This window comes from Anomaloglossus baeobatrachus, chromosome 4 (genome assembly GCF_048569485.1).
Source record: "Anomaloglossus baeobatrachus isolate aAnoBae1 chromosome 4, aAnoBae1.hap1, whole genome shotgun sequence".
NCBI lineage: Eukaryota > Metazoa > Chordata > Amphibia > Anura > Aromobatidae > Anomaloglossus > Anomaloglossus baeobatrachus.
Window position 1 is genome coordinate 271526156 of NC_134356.1, and position 25857 is coordinate 271552012.

The 25857-nt window shown below is 42.2% G+C and overlaps 1 protein-coding gene across 2 annotated transcripts in view; it reads left to right on the forward strand.

The window, feature by feature from the left end:
- Window positions 1-25857, forward strand: part of MDM1 (Mdm1 nuclear protein) — a 155326-nt gene that overhangs the window by 64052 nt on the left and 65417 nt on the right. Inside the window, exons 7-10 of one of the 2 annotated variants that reach the window (XM_075344829.1) lie at window positions 1110-1209; window positions 9202-9240; window positions 10371-10546; window positions 17807-18085. In XM_075344829.1, coding sequence (XP_075200944.1) covers window positions 1110-1209; window positions 9202-9240; window positions 10371-10546; window positions 17807-18085 — 594 coding nt within the window. The remainder of the gene's footprint in view (window positions 1-1109; window positions 1210-9201; window positions 9241-10370; window positions 10547-17806; window positions 18086-25857) is intronic. The other variant, XM_075344830.1, reaches the window with a different exon arrangement.

Consider the following 25857-nt stretch of genomic DNA (forward strand, 5'->3'; position numbering starts at 1 on the left):
AACTAAAAATAACAATGTAGGGGTGATTTATATGACAATACAGCACAGATTAGCTTACAATTTTTTTTGGAGTGTATGTCGGACAACTCCTTTAATGAATTTGTTAGGAACATTATTTTATGAATGTGCAAAATAACAAATCTTGTTTTCAATCAATGGTCCACATTTGTGGGAGTATTTTGTAGTATATTATCCCATAGGAAATATTGCTTCTGAAAGGAAACTAAAAATTTTTTGATGGTGTACTCATTTATGCTGAGCATTGTATACATTATAGAGCTCATCCCAAGACATCTACATTTATGATGCAAACAATAATAAAAAGTCAACCAGTGCTGGTTGTAAATGTCCTCAACAGAATATATGTGTACATGTGCATATATATATATATATATATATATATATATATTATACCGTATTTTTTGGATTATAAGACGCACTTTTCCTCCCAAAAATTTGGGAGGCAAATGAGGGGTGCATCTTAAAATCCGAATGTAGCTTACCGGGGGTTGTGGAGAGGGGTTACAAGAGGCAGGGGCAATGCTGCGCTGCTCTGTGCGGCTCCGTACAGCATGCGGCGCTTCTCTGTACGGCGGCTGGCAGCTGCTCTGTGCGACTCTGTACGGTGACCGGCAGCTGCTCTTTACAGCGACCGACAGCGCTGCTTTGTACGGTGGCCAACGATGTTGCTCTGTACGTTGTACAGATGGAGCTCTTGGCTCAAGATCTCATCTGCGCATGCGCCTCCTCCGGGCGCCATTTCTTTGAAGCCCTCACCACCGACATCTTCAGAATGGCCCGTGCTTCACTGCCCGCCGCAGAGAGCAGAGCCAGCACAGAGCAGAGCCACCTGCAGCCCCAGCACAGCAGTAAGACACCACTGGATTATAAAACGGACCCCATATATTTTTTTTTTACTCTAAATTTGGGGTGCGTATATAATCCGGTGCGTCTTATAAAACGAAAATTGCGGTATATTATGCGTGTGGGTATGTTTGCGTGTGTGTATATAATATATATTATGCTCATAACGGAGATAAGTGCTACCATCACGATGTAAGACAGTCAGATGTGAAGAGTATGTCTGATAATGATTTCTTGCATTGCAGGAAAGTGAAAACTGAGTATTCTGCAAACTTTTTATCACCTTCAGAATATAAATACAAGCATGGTGCATGGGTGAGGACAAAGAACCAAGTACACGGTCAGGTGAGTAAGGTATATGAGGTAGAGATGAGTTTAATAACCTTTTACCGTTTTGATGAATATCCTCTTACCACATTGCTCAAAGACTAATGTCTGCATGAGTTCATATGTACTAATTACATCATACCTTATTATTAATCTCGAGCATCTAAAATAAAGTTTTTGCACTGGTATATTGTATTAAATGACCTTAGATTATTTTGCCTTTTACTTATTCACTCAGGTTAGCATTCCCGTGTAGTCTCGCCCTCATATCCTGGATAAGTCCTTATTGCGCTGGATTCTTTTCAGCTCTAAAAAAAAGTTACTTGTAAAATAATAGCAAAAGGGTCAATTAGAACTGGCACTGCTGTGGAGCATCTTTCTGTAGAACAAAATGTCCCAGCCTAGCTTGGTTCAGTACAGTACATGGTCAGCTGTTCAAAAGCTCTGCAGTATATAATTCCAGAGGTAATAAGACTATGGCACACACCAGAAAGTCGTATTATGAATACACGATGATAACCTGTAGATATGAGATTCAGACTATGGTCGCCTCCTGTGCAGTCATGCTTGGTCATGGCCACCTAATGTGTGAAGCTGTGCTGGATAGGATGTCAACCAAGACAGAGGAGTGTAGCAGCGACAAGGAGTCTGTGACTAGTCCCCATTGAGCAGCACCTAGATAACTAGTAAGTGTAGCACTCTGCAGTAGTATCACAGCTTTTTCTTTACAGTAAGCTTGAAAATGTAACCCCTTCAAAATGCGGCCAATTTTGTTTTTTTGCGTTTTTGTTTTTTCCTCCCTCTTCCCAGAGCCATAACTTTTTTTTATTTTTCTTTCCACATAGACATACGAGGGCTTGTTTTTTGCAGGACGAGATGCACTTTTGAAAAACTCCATTCATTTTACCACACAGTATGCTGTGAAATGTAGAAATTGTGAAAAAACACAACTGACTTTTTGGGGAAATTAGTTTTTATTGTGTACATTCTGGTTAAAAATAACCTCTCAATATTATTCTCCTCATCAGTATGATTATGGTGATACCAAACATGTCCAGTTTTTTTTTTAATTATTTTAGTTGGAAAAAAAAAATCAAACATTTGCCCAAAAATATTTGGGGGTTGTGTCGCCATTTTCCAAGACCCGTAACATTTTCATTTTTTTGTCAATGGAGCTGTGTAATGACTTATTCTTTGCGGGGTGAGACAACGTTTTGTTGATACCATTTTGGGATAGATATGACATTTTGGTCGGTTGTTACAGCATTTTTTTGTGGTTTTGCAGTGACCAAACAAACTTAAATTTGGCGTTCTTGAATTTTTTTTTTTACAGTGTTTACCAATCATGGTAATTATTTATTTTTATATATTTGATAGATTGGATTTTTTTTTTAAAGCGGTGATACCAAATATGTGTATTTTTTAATCTTTATTTTTAAAACGGCAAAAAGGGGGGTGATTTGAATTTTTATGTTTTTTTGTTTTACGGTATTTTTTTCATATTTTTTAAAACCTTGTTTTACTTTCCACTGTTTTTATTAGTCCTCTTATGGGACTAACACCTGAGATTGATGGTTTGTGCTGTATATAGCAAAAATCACAGTCTCCTTTGAAGCCCGGCCACAGGCAGGGTTTCAAAGGAGCACTGCTATGACAAGCACAGAGATTTTCAGCAGACCATAGAAAAAGGAAATTCAGCTCACCTGTCACCCAATACTGCTTGGTCTTGGGGGTGCACGAGATCCGCTGGTTAGTCCTGACCAGCATTCAATAGACAGCCACAAAAAGAAAGGTTGGATCCAGCACAAATTCCAGTTTAGATAAAAAATTAATTTTCTTTATTGGTTTACTTTAAAAATACATGAAGTTGAGCGGCGCTGTGGGAGGGGCCGGAAGGGTTTGATTGATGACTAAACGGGGAGAGAGAGGCAAGCGGGTATGGAAATATGATGCGGAGCGACACGGCTGATGGAGGAGAGTTTTCTTTAGACTGAGGTATTATTGCACAATTTAACTTTTGTTTATCTGTGGAGCCATGTTGTTAGTAGGCTGAATTTATATAACTGTGATCTAAGAATTCTTTTTTTTCTTTTTTTTTTATACAGAGGAAGAACCTTATTTATAGACAACATATGCTTTTTCAATGTACACCTTTACTAGTTATATAAGATGCAATATATTTTCAATGTATTGATTCCTAGTTGTTTAATAAAAAAAGATCTGATTTTAAAAAAAAATACATGAAGACCGCAGATGGAAAAATGTCAGATCATAGGTAGTCTTCAAGACTTCAGTTAAACTTTATGCTTCTTAAGATTCATACACTATATTCAGGCAATCAGAGCACTGGAAATTCTGTGCTTCTCTGCTCTCAAATCTTTGTGGAGCAACAGTTAAAAGGACTTTTTAAAGAAGCATGAACTGGGCATTGAAACAACACTGCAGCATAGTGTTTTGAAGAAAAGGAAACAAAATAAGATAATGAGAGACATTGACCAAACGTCCGAAAATCATACATTAATCCAAGGCTGCAAGTCAAAAATTTACAAAACTGAACATGAGGTTCTTAGTTTAACATTCTGATCAGACTGTATGAAGCCCACTGCCACATCGTGGCGAACCTCTCAGTGGGTTCCTAATCTTTTCTAGCCTTAAATGTGTGGCACTGTGTGCCAACCACCACTGCAGCAAACGTGCATCGGCAGGGCTGGTGACCTGGTGTCCCACAGCACCGATACTGCATGGCTGAGTCCCCATGAGTCAAGGCCACCTCACTCCGCAGACACAAGTACACAACATCAAAGGCCACCAAACAACAACACCAACTGAAAGGAGCTGAAAAACGTCTGCATGTTTTTAGATCTCTGAAGTGAGGACAAAGATAGGCAGAACCCCTCTTGCAGTCTACTGCTAGTTAAAAACTCTGTGCCAAATAGGAGAAGTGCTCGTCCAATAAAAAAAAGGAAAAAGAAAATAAGAAAAGTGTGTACTCAGTAGAACCTGGAAAAGGCAATTGCAGATCTCTAGGGAGCAGCATAGAGAGCTGCCCGAATAGAGGACAGATGACGATGGTCCAGACATAGAAAAAGAGAGCTGGAACACCAGTCAGGATGCTCTGTCCATTTCCCAATATGCTTCCAGAGTGGTAGAGTGAATCCAGACCAGAAGACATTATGATAACTCTCTGGAACACATAGAAGGAACTCAAGCATCTAAGGAGGTTGGTCTAGGCAGATAGAGCTGCTGAGAAGCAGTTTGACTGGGTAAAATATATCTTAGAGACCGGTTGCAAGACAAGAAGGAGAAGAACAAAACTAGAGAAAACTATCTAATGCAAAACCGAATGTAGGATCACCTTTGTCAGGTGGAGGTTAGGAAGGAAGGACGACAAGACAGGGCTGTTACTTCTAAGCTACATCCATAGAAGTGATTGTTACTGCAAAAATGTTTTGGGGAACAAGGCAAATATGCGAATGATGTAACCCTAAGAGAGGCACTATAGAACCCCAGATAAGGTCACAGAGATCCACTGGAGGCTGAATTTTGCCATGCAAGCCCACCTTACAGAAAAACTTGAATTGTAAATGGGAAACTAGATTTCTGTGGAAAGCTTAACCCCTTCACGACCGCGGGCAGTAAAATTACGTCCTATTTTAACATGACTTAACGACCAGGGACGTAATTTTACGGCCTAAACTTCATTTGATTGCCGTGGCCATAGCAACAGCTTTCAAATGATGTCCCCTGCTGTTTCTTACAGCAGGGGACCTTTGCTTGAACCCAGGGGGGGTGGCATCGCCACCCCCTATCGACGATCGATGTGATTGGCTGTTCAAATCTGAACCGCCAACCACATCGTTCGCACTAATTTCGGCAAAAATAATGCCAGAATTACTGCGATACTGTGAGATCCGGCTATGATCTGCTCTAGCAGCTTCAACAAATCATGGCCGGAGCTCTAAAATGTCGCCCCCATCCCCTGCAGCACTGATTGGAGCGATCGTGCTATGACGCGCAATCGCTCCAATCAGTGTGCAGTGGGGCGGTCTGATCTGCCGGTGGCCGACCTCTTCAGGCCTGTGCTGGCCTGCGAGCCCTCCCCCAACATGTCTGCAGCGTGCAGTGGCTGGTACTTGTGGTACCACGCCACCGCTGCTGCTGCTGCCGTCGCCGTAGCTGAGGTCACCGCACCTGCTGCACGTGAGTACTGTGCTCACCTTGCAGCCCGTGCGTGCTTCCGTGGTGCCCCCTGCGCGCTCCCGTGATGGCCCCTGCCCGTGCCCCCCTGCGATCTGCTCCCCCCGCGATCTGACTGCCTCCCCCATTATCTCTATTCTGCTTCTGCAGTTCCCTCTCCGGTCTCCCCCTCTGCTCTCCCCCCTCCCCCTCTGCTCTCCCCCCGTCCCCCTCTGCTCTCCCCCTCTGCTCCCCCTCCCTCCCCCTCTGCTCTCCCCCTCTGCTCTCCCCCTCTGCTCTCTTACCTGTCTTCACTGGGTCGTCCGAGGTCTTAACTGGCCCAATCACATCTGCCTCCATCGCTGGGTCCTTCCTGGGCATTCTGCTGATCTGCCCAACGTCCTGCCTGCTGCTCCTGTAAAGCTGTTCATCTCTCTGCCATCTGTTCCTCCTGCAGCTCTTCTGGTCAGTGATCCTCTGGGTACTGTGAGTATAACTTTTTTTTTTCTGTATCCCCTGTCCATTTTTACACCTCATCCGTCCGTGTGTCCCGCTGAGCGCTGATCAGTGATGCAGATAACGTATCTGCTTCCCTGCTCAATTTTTGGCGTGACTTTTTTTTTTTCCGTATCCCCGACACTTTTTGTATCGCATCCGTCCGTGTGTCCCGCCGAGCGCTGATCAGGGATGCACATAACGGATCGGCATCCCTGCTCAATTTTTGGCGTGACTTTTCCGTATCTGCGACGCTTTTTGTATCGCATCCGTTCGTGCGTCCTGCAGCGGCCGATCAGTGAACCGCGTCTGTGCGTTTGAAAAGTCAAATGGCGTTCCTTCTCTTCTGAGCCCTGCCATGCGCCTAAACAATTACTTTCCACCACATATGAGGTATCTACTTACTCAGGAAAAATTGCACAATACGTTTTATGGCGCAGTTTTTCCTGATACTGTTGTAAAAAAAAAACCTACCTGATTGATGCAAAAAATTTGTGGTTAAAAAAAAATAATAATTTTCACAGTTCAACGTTATCAACTTCTGTGGAGCCCCTGTGGGTACAAGGGGCTCACCAAATATCTAGATAAATTCCTTGAGGGGGTCTAGTTCCAAAATGGGGTAATTTGTGGGGGAGCTCCACTGTTTAGGCACCATAGGGGGTTTCCAAACGTGACATGGCGTCCACTAATGATTCCAACCAATTTTGCTGTCAAGTGGCGTTTCTTCTCTTCTGAGCCCCGCCATGCACCCAAACAATTACTTTCCACCACATGTGAGGTATCTGCGTACTCAGGAGAAATTGCACAATACGTTTTATGGTGCATTTTTTCCTGATACCCTTGTGGAAAAAAAAGCTACCTGGTTCAAGTGACAGTTTTATGGTGAAAAAAAAAAATTGTATTCCTGGCTCAACATTATCAACTTCTGTGGAGCCCTTTGGGGCTCGCTAAACATCTAGATAAACTCCTTGAGGGGTCTAGTTTCCAAAATGGTGTCACTTGTGGGGGAGCTCCATTGTTTAGGCACCTCAGGGGGTCTTCAAACCCGACATGGCGTCCGCTAATGAGTGCAGCTAATTTTGCACTCAAAAATTCAAATGGTGCTCCTTGCCTTCCGAGCCCTACCGTGTGTCCAAATATTTGATTTCCACCACATATGAGGTATCTGCGTACTTAGGAGAAAATGCACAATACATTTTATGGTGCATTTTTTCCTGATACCCTTGTGAAAAAAAGCTACTTAGTTGAAGCAACCGTTTTGTGGTAAAAAAAAATATTTTTCTTTTCACGGCTCAACGATATAAAGTTCTGTGAAGCCCCCAGGTGTTCAAAGTGCTCACCAAACATCTAGAAAAATTATTTGAGGGCTCTAGTTTCCAAAATGAGGTCACTTGTGGGGGAGCTCCATTGTTTAGGCACCTCAGGGGGGTCTTCAAACCCGACATGGCGTCCACTAATGAATGCAGCTAATTTTGCGTTCAAAAATTCAAATGGCGCTCCTTCCCTTTCAAGCTCTGCCATGCGCCCAAACAATTGATTTTTACCACATATGGGGTATCGGCGTACTCAGGAGAAAATGCACAATAAATTGTAGGGTGCACTTTCTCTTTTCTCCCTTGTAAAAATGAAAATTTTATGGCTAAAATAACATTTTTGTGTTAAGTAAAATTTTCATTTTTTTCCTTCCACATTGCTTTGGTTCCTGTGAAGCACCTAAAGGGTTAATAAACTTCTTGGATGTGGTTTTGAGCAGTGTGAGGGGTGCAGTTTTTAGAATGGGGTCACTTTTGGGTATTTTCTGTCACCTCGGCCTCTCAAAGTCACTTCAAATGTGATGTGGTCCCTAAAAAAAATTCTTTTGTAAATTTTGTTGGAAAAATGAGAAATTGCTGATGAACTTTGACCCCTTCTAACTTCCTAACGAAAAAAAAATTTGTTTCGAAAATTGCGCTGATGGAAAGTAGACAAGTGGGGAATGTTATTTAGTAACTATTTTGTGTGACCTATCTCTCAGATTTATGGGCATAAATTTTCAAAGTTTGAAAATTGCGAAATTTTCATAATTTTCGCAAAATTTCCTAAATTTTCACAAATAAACGCAAAAAATATCGGCCTAAATTTACCACTGACATGAAGTACAATATGTCACGAAAAAACAATCTCAGAATTGCCAGGATCCGTTGAAGCGTTCCAGAGTTATAACCTGTCAAAGTGACACTGGTCAGAATTGCAAAAAATGGCCCGGTCATTAGGGTGTTTTAGTGGCCGGGGGTGAAGGGGTTAAAGGCAGAGACCTGACCTAGAAAGAACTGAGGAACAGACCGGATTCAAAGTTCAAAGTCAAGAAGGTCAGGAGGAAAGGAGAGAAGGACATGACTGAGATTAGGTACAAAAGGAGGGCTTCCCTGCTTTCATGATGATCAATAGGCTGATTAATGAAACCGTAAGCTCTTAGGAAAAAAAAAAAATCTTATTAAGAAAACAATGGCAGAGGAAATGTGCCAGGAGAGCACGCTGCTGAGGGCAAAAAAACTGCTTACCTTAGTTACGGAGCCTGTGCCTCTGTAGGCCTGCTGGAGGCTGCGCACGATCCCAGGACACTGAACTGGGTCTGGAGGGCAGGGCTGTACAATGGTGCGTTGCGGTAAGCCGCGTCTATAGTAATGGTGCCTAGGAGAGAGGAGGAAGAGGGATAGAGCCAGAAAATGTGGTCAAGTTTCTGCACGACTGGAGGAGAGGAGAACTTGACTGAGATTGGTGGGAGTTAACTCTTTTCTTGCCTAGTGTCAGCCGTATACACCCATGGTTTCTTGTGTCTTTAAATGAAGTGATAGAGAAAACCATACATTGCACACACATTCGAAAAACATACATTGATTTAATGCCACTAGGAAAAAATTTACAAAACTGAATATAAGGTTCACAGTATGTAGCAGGGTCTTTACAAAGATGTCTGCCCCTATACTTGCATTTTAAATTCAGTGCAGAAAATAAAAAGCAAATTAACAAAAATGACTGGTATAGTTAAGAACTATTTCCTATTCCTTTTTGTATGTTCTCCCTGTGTTGTGCGGGTTTCCTTCCTCCCACACTAGAAAGACATACTGGTAGGGAATTTAGATTGTGAGCCCCAATGGGGACAGTGTTTCTGATGTATGTAAAGGGCTGTAGAACAATTTGTGCTATATAAGTGAATAAATATTATTAAGGTTTGCAGTTTTGTTTGGTGTTGAAATCAAATTTTACCACTAGGGGGCAGCAGTGAGCTTTTTTTTTGCTGATTTCCCTATGAATGATATTAGCGCTGTATACTGAACTGTTCTTTGTTCCTTCCTTTAGGACTCCTCTCTCAGTGTAGGCTCCATGTGGGTTGCTGAGGTTGGTTCCTTGGTGCTCTACTTATTATTTAAGTCATACTGTTGCCGAAATGTAATTGTAATCTAATCATTAACTGCAAAGTAATGCCTGCTTTACACGAGATGAGCTATCGTGTGATGCATCGTCGGGGTCACGGTTTTCGTGACGCACATCCGGCATCGTTCACGACGTCTCGTGTGACACCTCCGAGCGACGCAGTATCGCTCACAAATCGTGAGTCGTGTACTCGTCGCTCAGTTTTAACAAATTGTTTAATTAAAATGGCGCCGGTTGTTCATCGTACCCAGGGTAGCACACATTGCTCCGTGTGACACCCGGGAACGATGAACACAGCTTACCTGCGTCCCACGGTTCCCGCCGGCTATGCGGAAGGAAGGAGGTGGGCGGGGTGTTTACGTCCCGCTCATCTCCGCCCCTCCGCTTCTATTGGCCAGCGGCTGTTTGACGTCGCTGTGACGCTGAACGTCCCTCCCCCTTTAGGAAGAGGATGTTTGCCGCTCGCAGCGACGTCTCTCAGCAAGTAAGTGCATGTGACGGGGGTTTCACGACTTTGTGCGACACGGGCAGCGATTTGCCCGTGCCGCACAAACGACGGGAGCGGGTACAATCGATCGTGAAATCGCACGATCGGTCGTCTCGTGTAAAGCAGGCATAATGGAGATGCAGTGATGCCGGTACATTCCTAGGACTGTGCCATCATATTTACAGTGCTGTGCTGTAAATGTATGTCACAGTACCGGGACAACGTAATAAAAAGTTTGCATGCAATCAGCTTTGATTATTGCTATATATAATTGTTGCTTGCTGTGAAAAAGTCAACTTTACATTTTATGTTTAATTCCTTCCTCCCTGGCTGCTACTCACTGTGGCGTCCCACCATGTTCTGACTTTCAGTAAGGGGAGCAGGGCAGGGTGAAGTCCGTTCTTTTGGTCTTCGCCTAGTTGCATCAACTCTGGCCGGCTTCGGAAAGTATGTTTTCTCTGAACATACATGACTGATATAACAGGCCCGATCTCTGATTTCTGAATTAGCGATCAGGTTCCCTTTAAGAATATATCCAGGTATTTTGAAATCAACATGTTTATTCATGTTACAAGGTTATAATCCAAACTGTATTTAATGTAACCAGGTAAAAGAGCTACGAGAGAAGGCTGAGTACTATAGACGTCGTGCCCAGGGAACTCACTTCTCCCGTGATCACCTCAACCAGATAATCTCCAATAATAACAGACTGTGGGACATGTCTACAAACTCCAGCAGTGAGGAAGATCTGAGCAGGAATATTAAAGCTTTAGATCTGGCTGGGTGAGTTTTATACAATCGCTCCCCATTATGTTGTGCATTGATAAATAATTAACATTTACCTTAATGCACCACTCCAGCGGCTTTGTTTTTTTCTCACTGCTGGAGTGGGTCTTTTAATTCTTAGGACCCTGCTCTTATACTGACCCTCTGGCGTATTCACCTGTTATTGGCGCTATCTTATGGCTGCAATTTCTGACTGGCCAGAACTTACATAACCAGCTATCAATGCAAGTCTATGAGAGCCAGAATGAGGCTCTCATAGACTTGCAATAAAGTGTGACCTCCAGTTCACTCCATGAAACAATGAAGCAATGTGGCAGGACACAAATGGCCAGAGACTGACTTGGACATCGGCGATAATACATGAAAAAAAAAAGTAACGTCTGGGATCTTAGATTACACCACTCCAGAGGTGAAAAACATGCTAAAGTGATGCTTTAATAGTTAACCATTTCAAGGTTTTGGGAAATCACCAGATACCGACTTTAGCCAAAATGGGCTAAAATGTTTTTGGAATCAGAATTCAACATTATGGAAACATCTATCCACAGATGCTGATCTTGAAGATAAATATTAGTATATGATTTAAATGTTTAAAATTGTTGGCTTTTTTAAGAATCGTTCCAAAAAGTCCCTAAACTGGTGATTCTTGAAACATAAGTTATTCCAGCTGCTCATGTATGGACTGTGATTACTACAGAGCCACTGTCTCTGCATTCATGGTTTACATGTTTAATAACATGACTTTACCCGTTCTTTCACCAGTCATTGGCTGCACACATGGTAAATAGTAATTGTACACATACAGTGCATGCACAGATACAGGAGGTTCTCAGGTCTGTATCTGTGCAAGTGCTGGAAGCTGTCAGTTACTGTTCACTGCCTTTGAAGAAGAGGATGCAGCCAGGGACTGCTAAGTAAATCATGACCAACCACAGCCATCCTGCAACTTCTGGTCATGAGGCATTGTCTCCGCAATGAGGTAAGGTATCAGCTTATTTTTAGATTTATGTACTATGACCAACCAGTTCCAGGATCTTTTAGAAAATAGTTTTAAAAAGTAGTCAACACCTTTAAGTGTTACCACATTCTCATGCCTACTAGCACAATAAGTTTTTTTTACTTAAAAAGGAACTGTAATTTCAACAAGCCTTGCATAAATCAATAATACAGGTCTCTATAACAATCTTTGGAAAGTATCTTCTCAGAGAACTCCGCCTCCTTCCCCACTTATCAGACCCTTCATATCCTCCCTCTAACTCCTGACCTTGTCATTAAAGGGGTTTTCCAGTCTAAATCCACAAGTCTGTAGTCAATCAATGTGACGGCAGACTTGTGAATCCTCACATCGTACAAACTATGAGCTGTGAGGATTCACCATTGTAAGAGCTGACAACGACGGTTATGTGGCCGCTAGTATGCAATATGCATACCCCTGGCCAAAAATCAACTCGATGGGCGCAACTGTGCCACCCCCGTGCCAGCCGGCGGGCTGCTACTCGGATCCAGATCCGCGGTGGCTCAAGGGGTCTCCGGACCCCTGGGGCTCGCGCGGCCACTCGATGAAGGGGGGGGGACTATATACAAGTGGTTTAGAAGTTCGTGACGCCTCCCACGGTGTATGGTAATATGAGGGACCACCGCTGCCGTTGGGGAACCTGGTGACGATAGTGTGGCAGCCTGAAGTTTAACCCCTCCGTGGGTAGGGGGTTTGTGTCCCGGGGCCCGTTGGATGGTTGGTGCTTGGGTGCCGTAGGGGATAGGAACAGGCGTTTTCAGTGTACTCACTCAGTCCAGGAAATAACAACACCGACAGCTTGTAAACCAGAATTCTGAGCACCACTGCAGCTTGTAGGGAGCACGCTTGGGTCCGTGCCCTTAGTGTTGCTGTTAGCCTGTGGCCCTATCCTTGGCACCTCTGTCTCTGTTGGACCCTTGGGTATAAAACTCTTCGGGTCCCGCTCACCCGTATGGCTAACGGAGTGAGCTTGCTCTCAGGATTCACGCATAGGATTTCTTTGTACTGTATTGGGAAAGTCCTATCCCATCGCTAGTACCCCGATTTTGGAGCGGGTTGGGGATGAATCTTGAAGTCTTCACCCCCGTCGGGTAAATTTCCAGAGCGCGTGCAGCTACTTTCTGGCCTAGGGTTCACGTACCCCGTCGTGCCCTGGCCCCTGCCCTGTGATAGCTCAAGGTTGCCGGCTGCCCTCCTCGGCTGTCCGTGCCCCCTGACACTATCCCCTGTGACCAGGGTTCCAGCTCCTACCAGGCCCAGACCAACGTCTGCCGCCTAGTACACAGGAGCTCTGCTCCCAGCCGGTGACCTCTCCCTCTCAGAGAGTCACCGCTTCACTCTCCTCTCCTCTACTCTACTCCAGCTCAACTTCAGCTCAACTTTTGCTCAACTGTCACTTTCTTCACTTTCCCCTCACCAACCCCCCATGTGGGCGGCCCTATTCCCTTCAGGCCCCCCAATGGTGTGTCTGGTGGGTAAAGTGCAAAGTGTTCCTAGGATTTTGATTGGCTAAGCTGTTAGCAACACCAAAGAACCAGGACCCGTAACCAAGGAGGGTGGATACCGTGCGGAAGGGCAGATTGCACAATACCCTGTGACGATCTGATAGGCCAGGGCGTCACATAACCTCACTCAATACACTTGCATTGAGCGAGGCCGCTCCCATCTTATCAGAATGTGACCGGGAGTATGCATATTGCATAGTTGTGACCGCCGTTGCTGGTTCTAAGACCGGTGAATCCTCACAGCACACAATGCTTATGAAATGACGATTCACAAGTTTGCAGTCACATAAAGGGACTAAAGACTTGTGGATTTAGACTCGACAACCCGTTTAACTGTGAAAAAGCATCTCATGTCCATTTTGCTCAGAGGAGACTGCATGCAGGTGTCATATTAGACAGACCATTATCCTCTATGGAGAGTGGTGGTGAAGGAGGAATCAGGAGTCGGTAAGGGAACAGACAGAGGCACGTAGGGAAACATTATGCAGAACTCTGTAATAAGTGTTTTATCTCACTTTAGAGCTTGATTCAGATCAAGATTGCTCAGCTCTGCTGTATAATGTCCTCCATATGGCGATAGCTTGTCTCTGTTAATTTAGCTTCCAGTAGATTGGAAATTACAGAGCATGCAGATGGGATAAATGGTGAGAATGAAGGCTATAAGTCACATAATGACCAGAAATGGTGTTATTCTTCATGTACACACACACAGCTTATTCTTAAAAGTTACTTAAAAGCCCAGGTACTAAAAGTGTTATTACCAAATTAGTGTGGACTAGAGATGAGCGAGGTTCTGTTCAGCGAGTGCAGTCGGACTTTTGATAAACTTTGGTTTGGGACCCAGACTTGACCTGAACCCCAATGGAAGTCACTTTTTGGGGTGCACACTACATCCAATCATGCTGTTGTTATTCCCAGTGCGAGACGTTCGATCACTTTAAGCGGCTTGCACTGGGCTGAGCACTGAACATGCCCAAGCACAGTGATGCTTGCATGAGTGGTATGTATCCGGAAAGCACCTGAACTCCGAACCTGAACTCTGTTTTTTGGGTTAAATCTGTGTTTGGTATGAGCACCAAACCTGGGGTTTGATCATCTTTAGTGTGGACTTATAATAATGTACACATATGTACATTCATTTGTACCATTATAATTCATTTTTAAATTTGGACAGCACGTATCACCCCTTAAAGGATACCCTTGCAAGCTTTATTCCCCTCCTGTTGCCATTGGAACTGTCTTACTCTTGTACCAGTGCTTCTGGTCTATCATTTGCAGTGCAGTCTCGTGTCAGCATAGCTATGCACTTTCATATCTGGAGCTGACCAGCTCTTGTGAGACATTTTGTCATGGGAAGGGGTAGAGCTTCTTCATTACAATGTAGTGCTCATACCAGGAAGCAGCGCTGTGTGTTCGTCCTGGTACCTAAAAAGAGTAATGCACTGCAGGATAGTGCTATATAAAAATATAACAGTGCTGAGAGGCGCTGAGCTGTGTTTGTTGCCTGCTGCTGAGAAATCAATGATGTGATACTTCAGATGTTGCTCTGTTGATCAATATTGCTAGAAGAAAGAAGCGCTAATAGGGTTTTACCCGATAAATAACAGGTTAGTAATGTAAATTAATACACTCACCCAAAATGGTTGTGAAGGGTCACAACCACCATAGATAGCATAGGATAATGGCAGATGCCGCGGCCCCACGTGCAGAAGTCTTCAGTGTAAGAGGAGAAAAAGGGGTTAAACCCGCGCAATCCGCCAAATAAGATGTAGAGATGTTGATAGATTAATCACTCTTTTATTCCATAGGTCTACACGTTTCAAGGTACAGAGACCTCTTCCTCCGGACCAGAAAATCAACATTCAATCAATGTTGATTTTCTGGTCCGGAGGAAGAGGTCTCTGTACCTTGAAACGCGTAGACCTATGGAATAAAAGAGTGATTAATCTATAAACATCTCTACATCTTATTTGGCGGATTGCGCAGGTTTAACCCCTTTTTCTCCTCTTACACTGGACTGTTGATCAATATGGCAGAAGATAATCCTCTGGTATATGGATCAACAGAGCAGAATTTGTAGTTTGCTGCTGAGAGATCAGTGATGTGAGACAACAAACACAACACACATACCAGCTCTACAGTGCCATTGTAGAGGAGTGCAGGTGAGTTGAGCTCTGCTAGAAACCAGCTAACTATATATAATATATATATATATATATATATATATATATATATATATATATATATATAACCACACAAGCAGCTATGCTAATGAATTTGGCAAAAGATAAAATATTAGGATGCAGTGCATCAGAATAGAGTCTACAGAACATCTGTGAACATATGTGAACAGCACATTGAGCAAGTGCTGCTGTGAAATTTAGTTTTAGCAGTGTAAGAATAGGACCGCTCATTTAGCTGGACGTAACTTGATGGATAAAGGGGCAGCTAGTGATGAATAAAGACACAAAGGTGCAAGACTGAAACGTTATGGTGGGCTTAGTCTGTATATTACAAATAAGTATGCATTTACTGTGCTTTGTGAAAAATCTAATTGGGAGGGAAACCCTTTAAATTGTATAAAACTATATATCCCTAAGCTTAATGCCCCTTCCTCTATTTTTTACTTGCATAAAATAAGAATGCATAGGGAACTCTGATATGCCTTATCTTGACTATCAAACTAACACTGTTTTAGTCCCTTCCTGGACTGCACTGTATATTTAGCTACAATGCCTTGCGAAAGTATTCGACCCCCTTGAATTTTTCAACCTTTTCCCACATTTCAGACATTAAACATAAAGATAAAAATTTTAATGTTATGGTGAACAATCAACAACAAGTGGGACACAATTGTGAAGTTGAACGAAATTTATTGCTTATTTTAAACTTTTAAAAAAATAAATAACTGAAAATTGGGGCGTGCAATATTATTCGGCCCCTTTACTTTCAGTGCAGCAAACTCACTCCAGAAGTTCATTGAGGATCTCTGAATGATCCAATGTTGTCCTAAATGACTGATGATGATAAATATAATCCACCTGTGTGTAATCAAGTCTCCGAATAAATGCATCTGCTCTGTAATAGTCTCAATGTTCTGTTTAATGCGCAGATTACATCATGAAGACCAAGGAACATAATAGGCAGGTCCGTGATACTGTTGTAGAGAAGTTTAAAGCCGGATTTGGTTACAAATAGATTTCCAAAACTTTAAAACATCCCAAGGAGCACTGTGCAAGCGATCACATTGAAATGGAAGGAGTATCATACCACTGCAAATCTACCAAGACCCGGCCGTCCCTCGAACCTTTCATCTCAAACAAGGAGAAGACAGATCAGAGATGCAGCCAAGAGGCCCATGATCAGTCTGGATGAACTGCAGAGATCTACAACTGAGAAGGGAGAGTCTGTCCATACGACAACAATCAGTCGTACACTACACAAATCTGACCTTTATGAAAGAGTGGCAAGGAGAAAGCCATTTCTCAAAGATATCCATAAAAAGTGTCATTTAAAGTTTGCCACAAGCCACCTGGGAGACACACCAAACGTGGAAAAAGGTGCTCTGGTCAGATGAAACCAAAATCGAACTATTTGGGCACAATGCCAAACGATATGTTTGGCGTAAAAGCAACACAGCTCATCACCCTGAACACACAATCCCCACTGTCAAACATGGTGGTGGCAGCATCATGGTTTGGGCCTGCTTTTCTTCAGCAGGGACAGGGAAGATGGTTAAAATTGATTAGAAGATGGATGGAGCCAAATATAGGACCATTCTTGAACAAAACCTGTTGGAGTCTGCAAAAGACATGAGACTGGGACGGAGATTTGTCTTCCAACAAGACAATGATCCCAAACAAAGCAAAATCTACAATGGAATGGTTCACAAATAAATTTATCCAGGTGTTAGAATGGCCAAGTCAAAGTCCAGACCTGAATCCAATCGAGAATCTGTGAAAGAGTTGAAAACTGCTGTTCACAAACGCTCTCCATCCAACCTCACTCAGCTCGAGCTGTTTGCAAAGGAAGAATGGGCAAGAATTTCAGTCTCTCGATGTGCAAAACTGATAGACACACACCCCAAGTGACTTGCAGCTGAAATCTCAGCAAAAGGTGGCTCTACAAAGTATTAACTTAAAGCGGACGAATAATATTGCACGCCCCAATTTTCAGTTTATTATGTTTTACAGAAGTTTAAAATAAGCAAATAATATCATTCAACTTCACAATTGTGTCCCACTTGTTGCTGAATCTTCACCATAACATTACAATTTTTGTCTTTATGTTTGAATCCAGAAATGTGCGAAAAGGTTGAAAAATGCAAGGGGGACGAATACTTTCGCAAGGCACTGTATATGGCAGTATGATTATGTGATCACAGGAACTGTGCCCATTGTCAGATTGTGACTGGTAAAATTTCATCCCAACACGTTAATGGTTAAGAATAATGAATCTGCCATCCCAAGCCATTTACCTCGCTAATGTTAAACACTTGTTGTTTCTGTGGGGGAGAACTTCAATGTCCTTTTTTAGTGATCCAGTCCCAACAGTTATACCCCACCAATAAAACGGTGAATATAGGATGATTGTGTACACCAAAATGTTTCTTAATGTTCTTTGACTTATCTTGCTTTCTATAAATAGTTATTATCATCACCTATTCATATAATTTAATATACGTATACTACTATAACATATATTCTTAAGTAACTTTTTTTTGTATTGGTTGTTTAGATTGCAAACAACTTCGAAGAAAGAAAGATTACAACAATCACCTACCAATGTGAAAATGCAATCTAACACTGGAAATCTGGGGGGTTCAGATGCGTCCACACTACCAGTTAGAAGGAAACTGGTTTGGGATGAATATGATGATACAGCACCAACCGAAAATATAGAACCTTTGCAAATTGAGGCATTGCATGATGAGATGGAAGAGGAAGACCATGAAGAAGAAGAGGAGACCACAAAACAGCACATAGAAAACAACAATGGCGAAAGAAGCATGAAAAAGTGGGTATTTATTAGTTATCTCATCAATTTATTAGGTTTTAACCCCTTTCCGACAAAACCAATTTTCGCTTTTGTTTTATATTTTCTTCTTCCCTTCATCCCAGAACCATAACTTTTTATTTTTCTGTCCACGTAGACATGTGAGGGCTTGTTTTTTTGCGGGACGAGATGTACTTTTAAATGACATCATTCATTTTGCCACATAGTGTACTGTAAAACGGGAAAAAAATCTAAATGGGCAGAAATTGTGAAAAAATTACAATTTTGACATGGTTTTTGGGAATTGTTTTCATGATGTACATTTTGTGGTAAAAATGACCTCGCAATTTGATTCTACTTATCAGTACTATTATGGCGATACTAAACATGTCCAGTTTTTTTAAAATTATTTTAGTGCTGGGAAAGAAAATCAGAAATTTGCAAAAAAAAAAAATTGGGGTGGTTGTCACCATTTTCAAAGAACTGTAACGTTCTAATTTTTTGGTCAATGGAGCCATTTGAGATTACTTATTTTTTGTGGGGCAAGATGACGTTTTTATTGATACCATTTTGGGATTTATTTGACATTTTCTTTTGGTGCTGCAGCGACCAAAAAAAAGTAATTTTGGCGTTCTTGTATTTTTTTTTTATAATCAAAATATAGACTCACAACTCTGTCAATCCCAAAATAGAGAAAAAAAACTACACAATTTCAAAAAAATTTAAAAATTATATTTTTATGTTTTATATTAAAAAACATCACATTTTATAATGAAGGAAAATACCCCCAGTGTGGGAGTAAAGAAATTGGACCAGAGTACAAAAATATTAATAATGATGCACATATACAAGTATCCATACACATACATTCAAGTGTACGCACATACTCCAATATTTACATGTATATACACACCTACACCCAATATCAAAGCCCTGCAGCAATGTAAAAAATCTCAATGCTGTTGCCTGGATAATATATGCAAAGACTAATATACTAAAGTGCAAAAAGTGCCCATTCATAAAAAACACCTGCCCGTGTATGGCCACATACTAACATTACACATTGGCTATAATAAGTGTTTGAATATGAACATACTAAGTATCAAATAGCAATTTAAAAAAAGAATAGCATGTTGCAGGTCTGTGTGTCACCAATAATCAAATTATTGCACAAAAGGAAAAACACTGTACACTTACATAACAAGATGGATGGCTACTGGCTCATGTGTCTACCTCCTGCCTCTGACGCACGTTTCGTCACCTTCATCAGGGGAAAGGTGTTTTTTATGAATACTCAGCAATGCCACAGGCAGGATTTCAAAGGAGCGCTGCTTTGGCAAGCATGGAGGTCTTTTCTGTCATAGCAATCCATCAGCGACAAGGTATCATGTCGTGCGTGTTGATGGTGCTTAAAATAGCTCGCCCATGATTAAAAAAGTTAACAATTGTAGGCAGAGCACTGCTCCACCTGCGATTATTAGAGACAGGTCCTGGCTGTAATACACAACTGTTAACTGCTGATTATAGGGCGGACTTAGCCCTTGAGCTCGCTTTATACACCCAGTTCTGCCTTGCGCCGTACATCTACGGCGGATGTCATGAAGGGGATAAAAGGCTTCACTCTATATTGAATTGATATGCAGCTGTTTGCCTATGAAATCATATTAATCTACCATGGCGTGTATCCAAGGTGCTTCTGTCTTCATTAGTTTATATATCAGCACAGCTTTCATCCTGCACTTATTTCCTCTTCATGTGCTTTCTTCCTTTTTTTTTTTTTAATTTTTTTTTAATTTTTTTTATATAGCCCTCCCTGAGACTGTATATGGCTTCCCCCATCTCCATACTATGAAGGTCTATGTTTCTAGCAGAGAATGGGATCAGAAGGAAGTGGGGGTGCTTATGGATATGTAACATTTTGTTGTTGAGCACTCGGCTAGATAAACAAATTACAATCTGTATCAGCACAATAATGGAAATTTTTTAATAAAGTTACTTAACCCCTTCATGACACATTACGTACTGGGTACGTTATGGATCGTGTCAGAGTAATCACTGCCGGCTGCTGCAGTGAGTCTGCGGCGATCCCAATACATGTCAGCTGATTTGAACAGCTGACGTGTGCCTCCCAGGCGTCACTGGATCTGCGATCCACCCACGCCTTGTTAACTCCGTAGATTGCGCAGTCAAAATGTGAATGCCCAGAGCTGTAAGCATGCACTCACCCACCGCTATCGGAAGTTATGTGATCACATGGAGCCGATGGTTGCCATGGTAGCATAGGGTCATGTGATGACTCTTGTAGCTATCATGAGTCACTTCCTCTTACTGCCGGCAGAGTGACGTGTGAGAGCATTTCAGCATATCAGAGCTGTGCAGCTGTGATCTACAGAAATGCACAAGAGATCAGACTGCGGATCCTTATAGCCCACTAGGGGGACTAGTAAAATTAAAAAAAAAAGTTTTTTTAAAGAACCTAAAAATTCAAATCACCCTCCATTCGCCCCATTGAAAATTAAAGGGTTAAAAAAATAAAACATATACACATATTTCGTATCATCGCGTTCAGAAACGCCCGAGCTATCAAAATATAAAATCAATTAATCTGATCGGTAAATGGCGTAGCAGCAAGAAATCTTTCCTAATGCCAAAACTTGCTTGCCGCAAATTGTGCGCAAAATGCAATAGCAGGCGATCAAAACGTAGCATCTGCACAAAAATGTTACTGTTAACAATGTCAGCTCAAGACGCAAAAAATAAGCCATCAATGAGCCCCATATCCCGAAAAAGGAGAACACTATGGATTGTGGATAATGGTGCAAAAAGTACGCCACTTACTTTGGACAAACTTGTGAATTTTTTTAACCCCTTATGTTTGGTGTCTACAAACTCGTACCGACCTGAGGCATCACACCAACACATCAGTTTTACCATATAGTGAACACGGTGAAAAAATATGAAGGTGTTAAAGTGGTCGTCCAAATTATTATTTTTTTAAGCTAACCTGTGCTATATTGTCATATAAACTATATATACACACACACACACCGTATTTTTCGCTTTATAAGACGCAGTTTTGTTCCCCCAAATTTTGGGAGAAAGTAGGGGGTGCGTCTTATAATACGAATATACGGGGGGTGTGTGTGTGTGTGTGTGTATATGTATATATATATATATAGTACTTAACCTGTTGTGGTGCAAAATCCTTCCAATCAGTCTCACCCGATTCCAATAGACAGCAAAAAATATATATATATAAATTACCAGAGTCCAGGGGAGGTGGGGGCAGCTCTGGAGCACTGCTGGGGGCTGGTGAAAGCTGCAGGAAGGCAGCGTTAGATCTCCTGCTCATATATAATATGCACTGCCGCTGTCCATCACCGTGGTGCTGAAACTGCACCGCGGTGATGGGCTGGGGCAGCGGCGTATATTATATCTGCCTGCGCCCCCCTTTGATGGCACATGCCACCCCCTGTGTTAGATATGGCCCCCATGCTGCTGCCCATAGTAAAACAAAAAACTTTATTTACCTCCTCCAGCGTGTCTCCCCGGTGTCTCCCCGATCTATCTGCTGCCGCTGTGATCAGGCACGCAGAGGTGATATCACTCTGCTGTGCCGATCACATGACCGGCACTCATAGGGGGCCATATCTAACACAGGGGGAGGTGTGCCATCCATAGGGGGTCATATCTAACACAGGGGGAGGTGTGCCATCCATAGGGGGCCATATCTAACATAGGGGGACGTGTGCCATCCATAGGGGCCATATCTAACACAGGGGGGAGGTGTGCCATCCATAGGGGGCCATATCTAACACAGGGAGGCATGTGCCATCCATAGGGGGCTATGGGCAGCCACAGGGGGACGTGTGCCATCCATAGGGGGCCATGGGCAGCACAGGGGGACGTGTGCCATCCATAGGAGACCTGTGCCAGCTGTAGGGGATATGTGCCAGCAATAGGGGACGTGTTCCAGCACAGGGGGACGTGTGCCATAAATAGGGGACGTGTTCCATCAATAGGAGACGTGCCAGCAATAAGGGACGTGTGCCAGCAATAGGGGACGTGTGCCATCAATGGGGGGCATGTGGCATCACTGGGGGACGTGTGCCAGCACAAGGGGGCTATATTCAATATAAGGGGGGCATATCCAGATTAAGGGGGCTAATTTTAGGATGGGGGGGCTATACCCTTTATGATTTGTTAGATGGACACTGGCATTATAAGACGGACCCCATTTAACATTAAAAAAAAATTCTCTTTTCCTTCACCAAATTTGGGGGTGCGTCTTATAATCAGGTGCGTCTTATAAAGCGAAAAATACGGTGTGTGTGTGTGTGTGTGTGTATATATATATATATATATATATATATATTATATAAAATGTATATAATAAAATATAAAAATAAAAAATACTTGACATCTTCCTGTGCTTGTTTGCCGAACTTCACAATCAGTGCTGGCACCGCCTGGCCTAAATGTCCAGCCCCGCCCTCTGCGCACTCATTGGCTGTCAGTAATCTGCCCGAGCACTGACCTCTATCATCACCATACCTTACACCTTATAGATAAATGAATACTGTGTAATGAAAACTATATATACTACCTTATGTGAGTCCATGGTAGATATATATACCATGTGTGTATGGTATGTGTGTGTGTGTGTGTGTGTGTGTGTGTGTGTGTGTGTATATAATATATATATTATATATATATACATATGCATTCTTTGACCCCCATGCACGCTCTTTTCCTCCTCATGCACTCTCTCTTCTCCCCCCATGCACTTTCTTCTCCTCCACAGCAGTTCATCACTCAGCACAGAGGGAGAAGACAGCACACGGCTACGCACAGGGGTTGGGGGAGAGTGAGTATGAAATGGGAAGGATGAGAGGGGGCGCAGGGGCTGTGTTGCACTCTATCTGGTCACTCCTGCGCTGAGTAAGGCCCCTTTTACACATCAGTTTTTTACCGTCAGTCACAATCCGTTGAATTTTGAAAAAAGCTAATCCTGCAACTGATGCCGCTGGCTCAGTTTTATACTTATTGACTTGTATTAGCGCCGGATTGCGACGGATGGCCTCACGTAGCATCTGTTGTTTGATGGATCCTTCTAAAAATGTTTGTCCGTCGACTGGAGATGACAGCCAAGGTAACGTTTTTCGTGTTTGTCGAAAAAACAGACAGCAACGGATGCATCGCTATCCGCTGTTTGCGATAATGGAAGCCTATGGGCGAAGGATCCGTCATAATCCATCAAATGACGGAATCCGGCGACTGATTCATTTTTATAACTGAGCATGCTCAAATTATTATTTAGCCCCCAGCTAGTCTGATCCATCGAAAAACGGATCTGTCGCATCAGTTTAGCAACAATCTGCAACAGATCCATCGAGAAAACGGATTGTGACTGATGGTAAAAACTGATGTGTGAAAGGGGTCTTAGGCAGCAGGGCGGCAAGATGATGCCAATCAACAGGGTGGGGGATAATCTCTCGCCCTGTCTATGTGACATCACAGAATGTAGCAAAACATGACCACTCTGAGATTGGGGGAGAGGGGATGAGATCAGGGCAGGTAGTTTTTTGGTATTTACTTACACGCCCCTATGTAGCCCAATAGTGAAATAAAAAGAAAAGAAAATAAGCCGATAACCCCTCTAACTTTGCATTCAGGCACCAACTTAACAATAAAAAATATAAAGTCTGCCTTTGCATTATTAAGCACAATACAAGTATTCTATGTGTTTGATAAAATTCCCCGCCTTATGATTTAATTATACCCCCTGTTACTGAAGTGCAAGGAAGCAATTGATTTTCGTCAACTGGGACAAAGTTGCAGAAAACAAAGGGCATTTTGTGTTGTCACAATTTCCATTAGTAACCCTTGTTACCGTCAATTTGCCAGTATCGGTGTTACTATGCACAGCTTCTGTCACAGTGTTCCTGGAGCAGAGAGGTGACTCAGCAGGAAGCTGTGAGCTCAGCATTCGCCATGACACGTAGCGGAACAGGTCTTCAAGCCACAAACACTCTTCTGCTGTCATAGGAAATCTGGAGTTTTTCTCTGAGTTCCAACTTTCTTTGGTTGGCAAGAAGAAGTGAGCTCAGTATTCTCCATGATACGTAGAGGAACTACTCCCCTGACCACAAAACCTTAAATTTTATGTCAGAGTTTTGTCTCACCTCTATTGTTAGGAATGCTTTTAAGATGAGTGAGATCTTCTTACTTCTTTTTTTTAATTCTGTAGCTTCTTTAATAATGAGAAGAAAGAGGAAAGTGAAGAACTTCACAGTATCTTCCTTTCACATCCTAATACTATAAATAACTAAGGTCTTCTCAGCACAACTTCTTCTTTGATGGAAGGTATCATTTATATTTATGTAATAACATTTTATTTGACCCCCTCCATTGTAGAGCGAATATATTATCAGTAGTACAAGTAGAAAAAACAATGCCACAGGCACACAGTCTAATTTCCCCCTCGCTTCTGAAGACAATTTCTATTTGTATTGTTCTCTCCCCTTCTGCATAGAGCCATAATTTTTTTATTTTTTTTTTGTCAGCAGAGCCATATGAATGGTTTTTTTTTCCCACAAAATGAGTTGTCGTGTTGAATGAATCTAAGCGTGTTTACATACAAGGTACTGAAAAATTAGAGAAAAATTCCATATTGAATGAAATGATGAAAAAAATGCAATTCCATTATTGTGTTTTATTCATTCATTGTATAGAAAAAAATAACTTGGAAGCATGATTGTCCAGGTCAGTGTGATCACAGCATACCAAGCTGCATACATTTTTTTTTTTGTTTGACAAGCTGACAGTTCTATTAACCCTTTCACGACCGGCCGATTTTTCGCTTTCCGTTTTTTTTTTTCGCCATTCTTTTTCTGAGAGACGTAACTTTTTTATTTTTCAGTCAATATGGTCATGTGAGGGCTCATTTTTTGCGGAACGAGCTGTACTTTTAAATGAAACCATCAGTTTTACCATATTGTGTACTAGAAAATGGCAAAAAAATTCCAAATGCTGAAAAATTGCAAAAAAAGTGCGATAGCACTATGGTTTTTGAGATATTTTATTCACTGTGTTCACTATATGGTAAAACTGATGTGTGTGTGTGATGCCTCAGGTCAGTGCGAGTTCGTAGACACCAAACATGTATAGGTTTACTTTTATATAAGGGGTTAAAAAAAAATCGGAAGTTTGTCCGAAAAAAGTGGCGCACGTTTTACGCCATATTCCGTGACCCGTAGCGTTCTCATTTTTCGGGATCTTAGGCTCAATGACGGCTTATTTTTTGCGTCTCGAGCTGACGTTTTTAACGGTACCATTTTTGCGCAGATGCTACGTTTTGATCGCCTCTTATTGCATTTTGCGCAAAAGTTGTGGCGACAAAAAAACGTCGTTTTGGCGTTTGGAATTTTTTTGCCGCTACGCCGTTTACTGATCAGATTAATTGATTTTATATTTTGATAGATCGGGCGTTTCTGAACGCGGCGATACCAAATGTGTGTATATTTTTTTAACCCTTTAATTTTCAATGGGGCGAATGGGGGGTGATTTGAACTTTTAGGTTTTTTTTGTTTTTTTTTAATTTTTTAAAACTTATTTTTTTACTTTTTTTTTTTATTTTACTAGTCCCCCTAGGGGGCTATTGCGATCAGCATTCCGATCGCTCTGCAGTATCTGCTGATCACAGCTGGAAGGCTGTAAACAGCAGATACGCTGTCTTTCTCTTTTGCTGTGCCCCGGGCACAGCGAAAGTGAAACCAATTCATGTGTAGTAC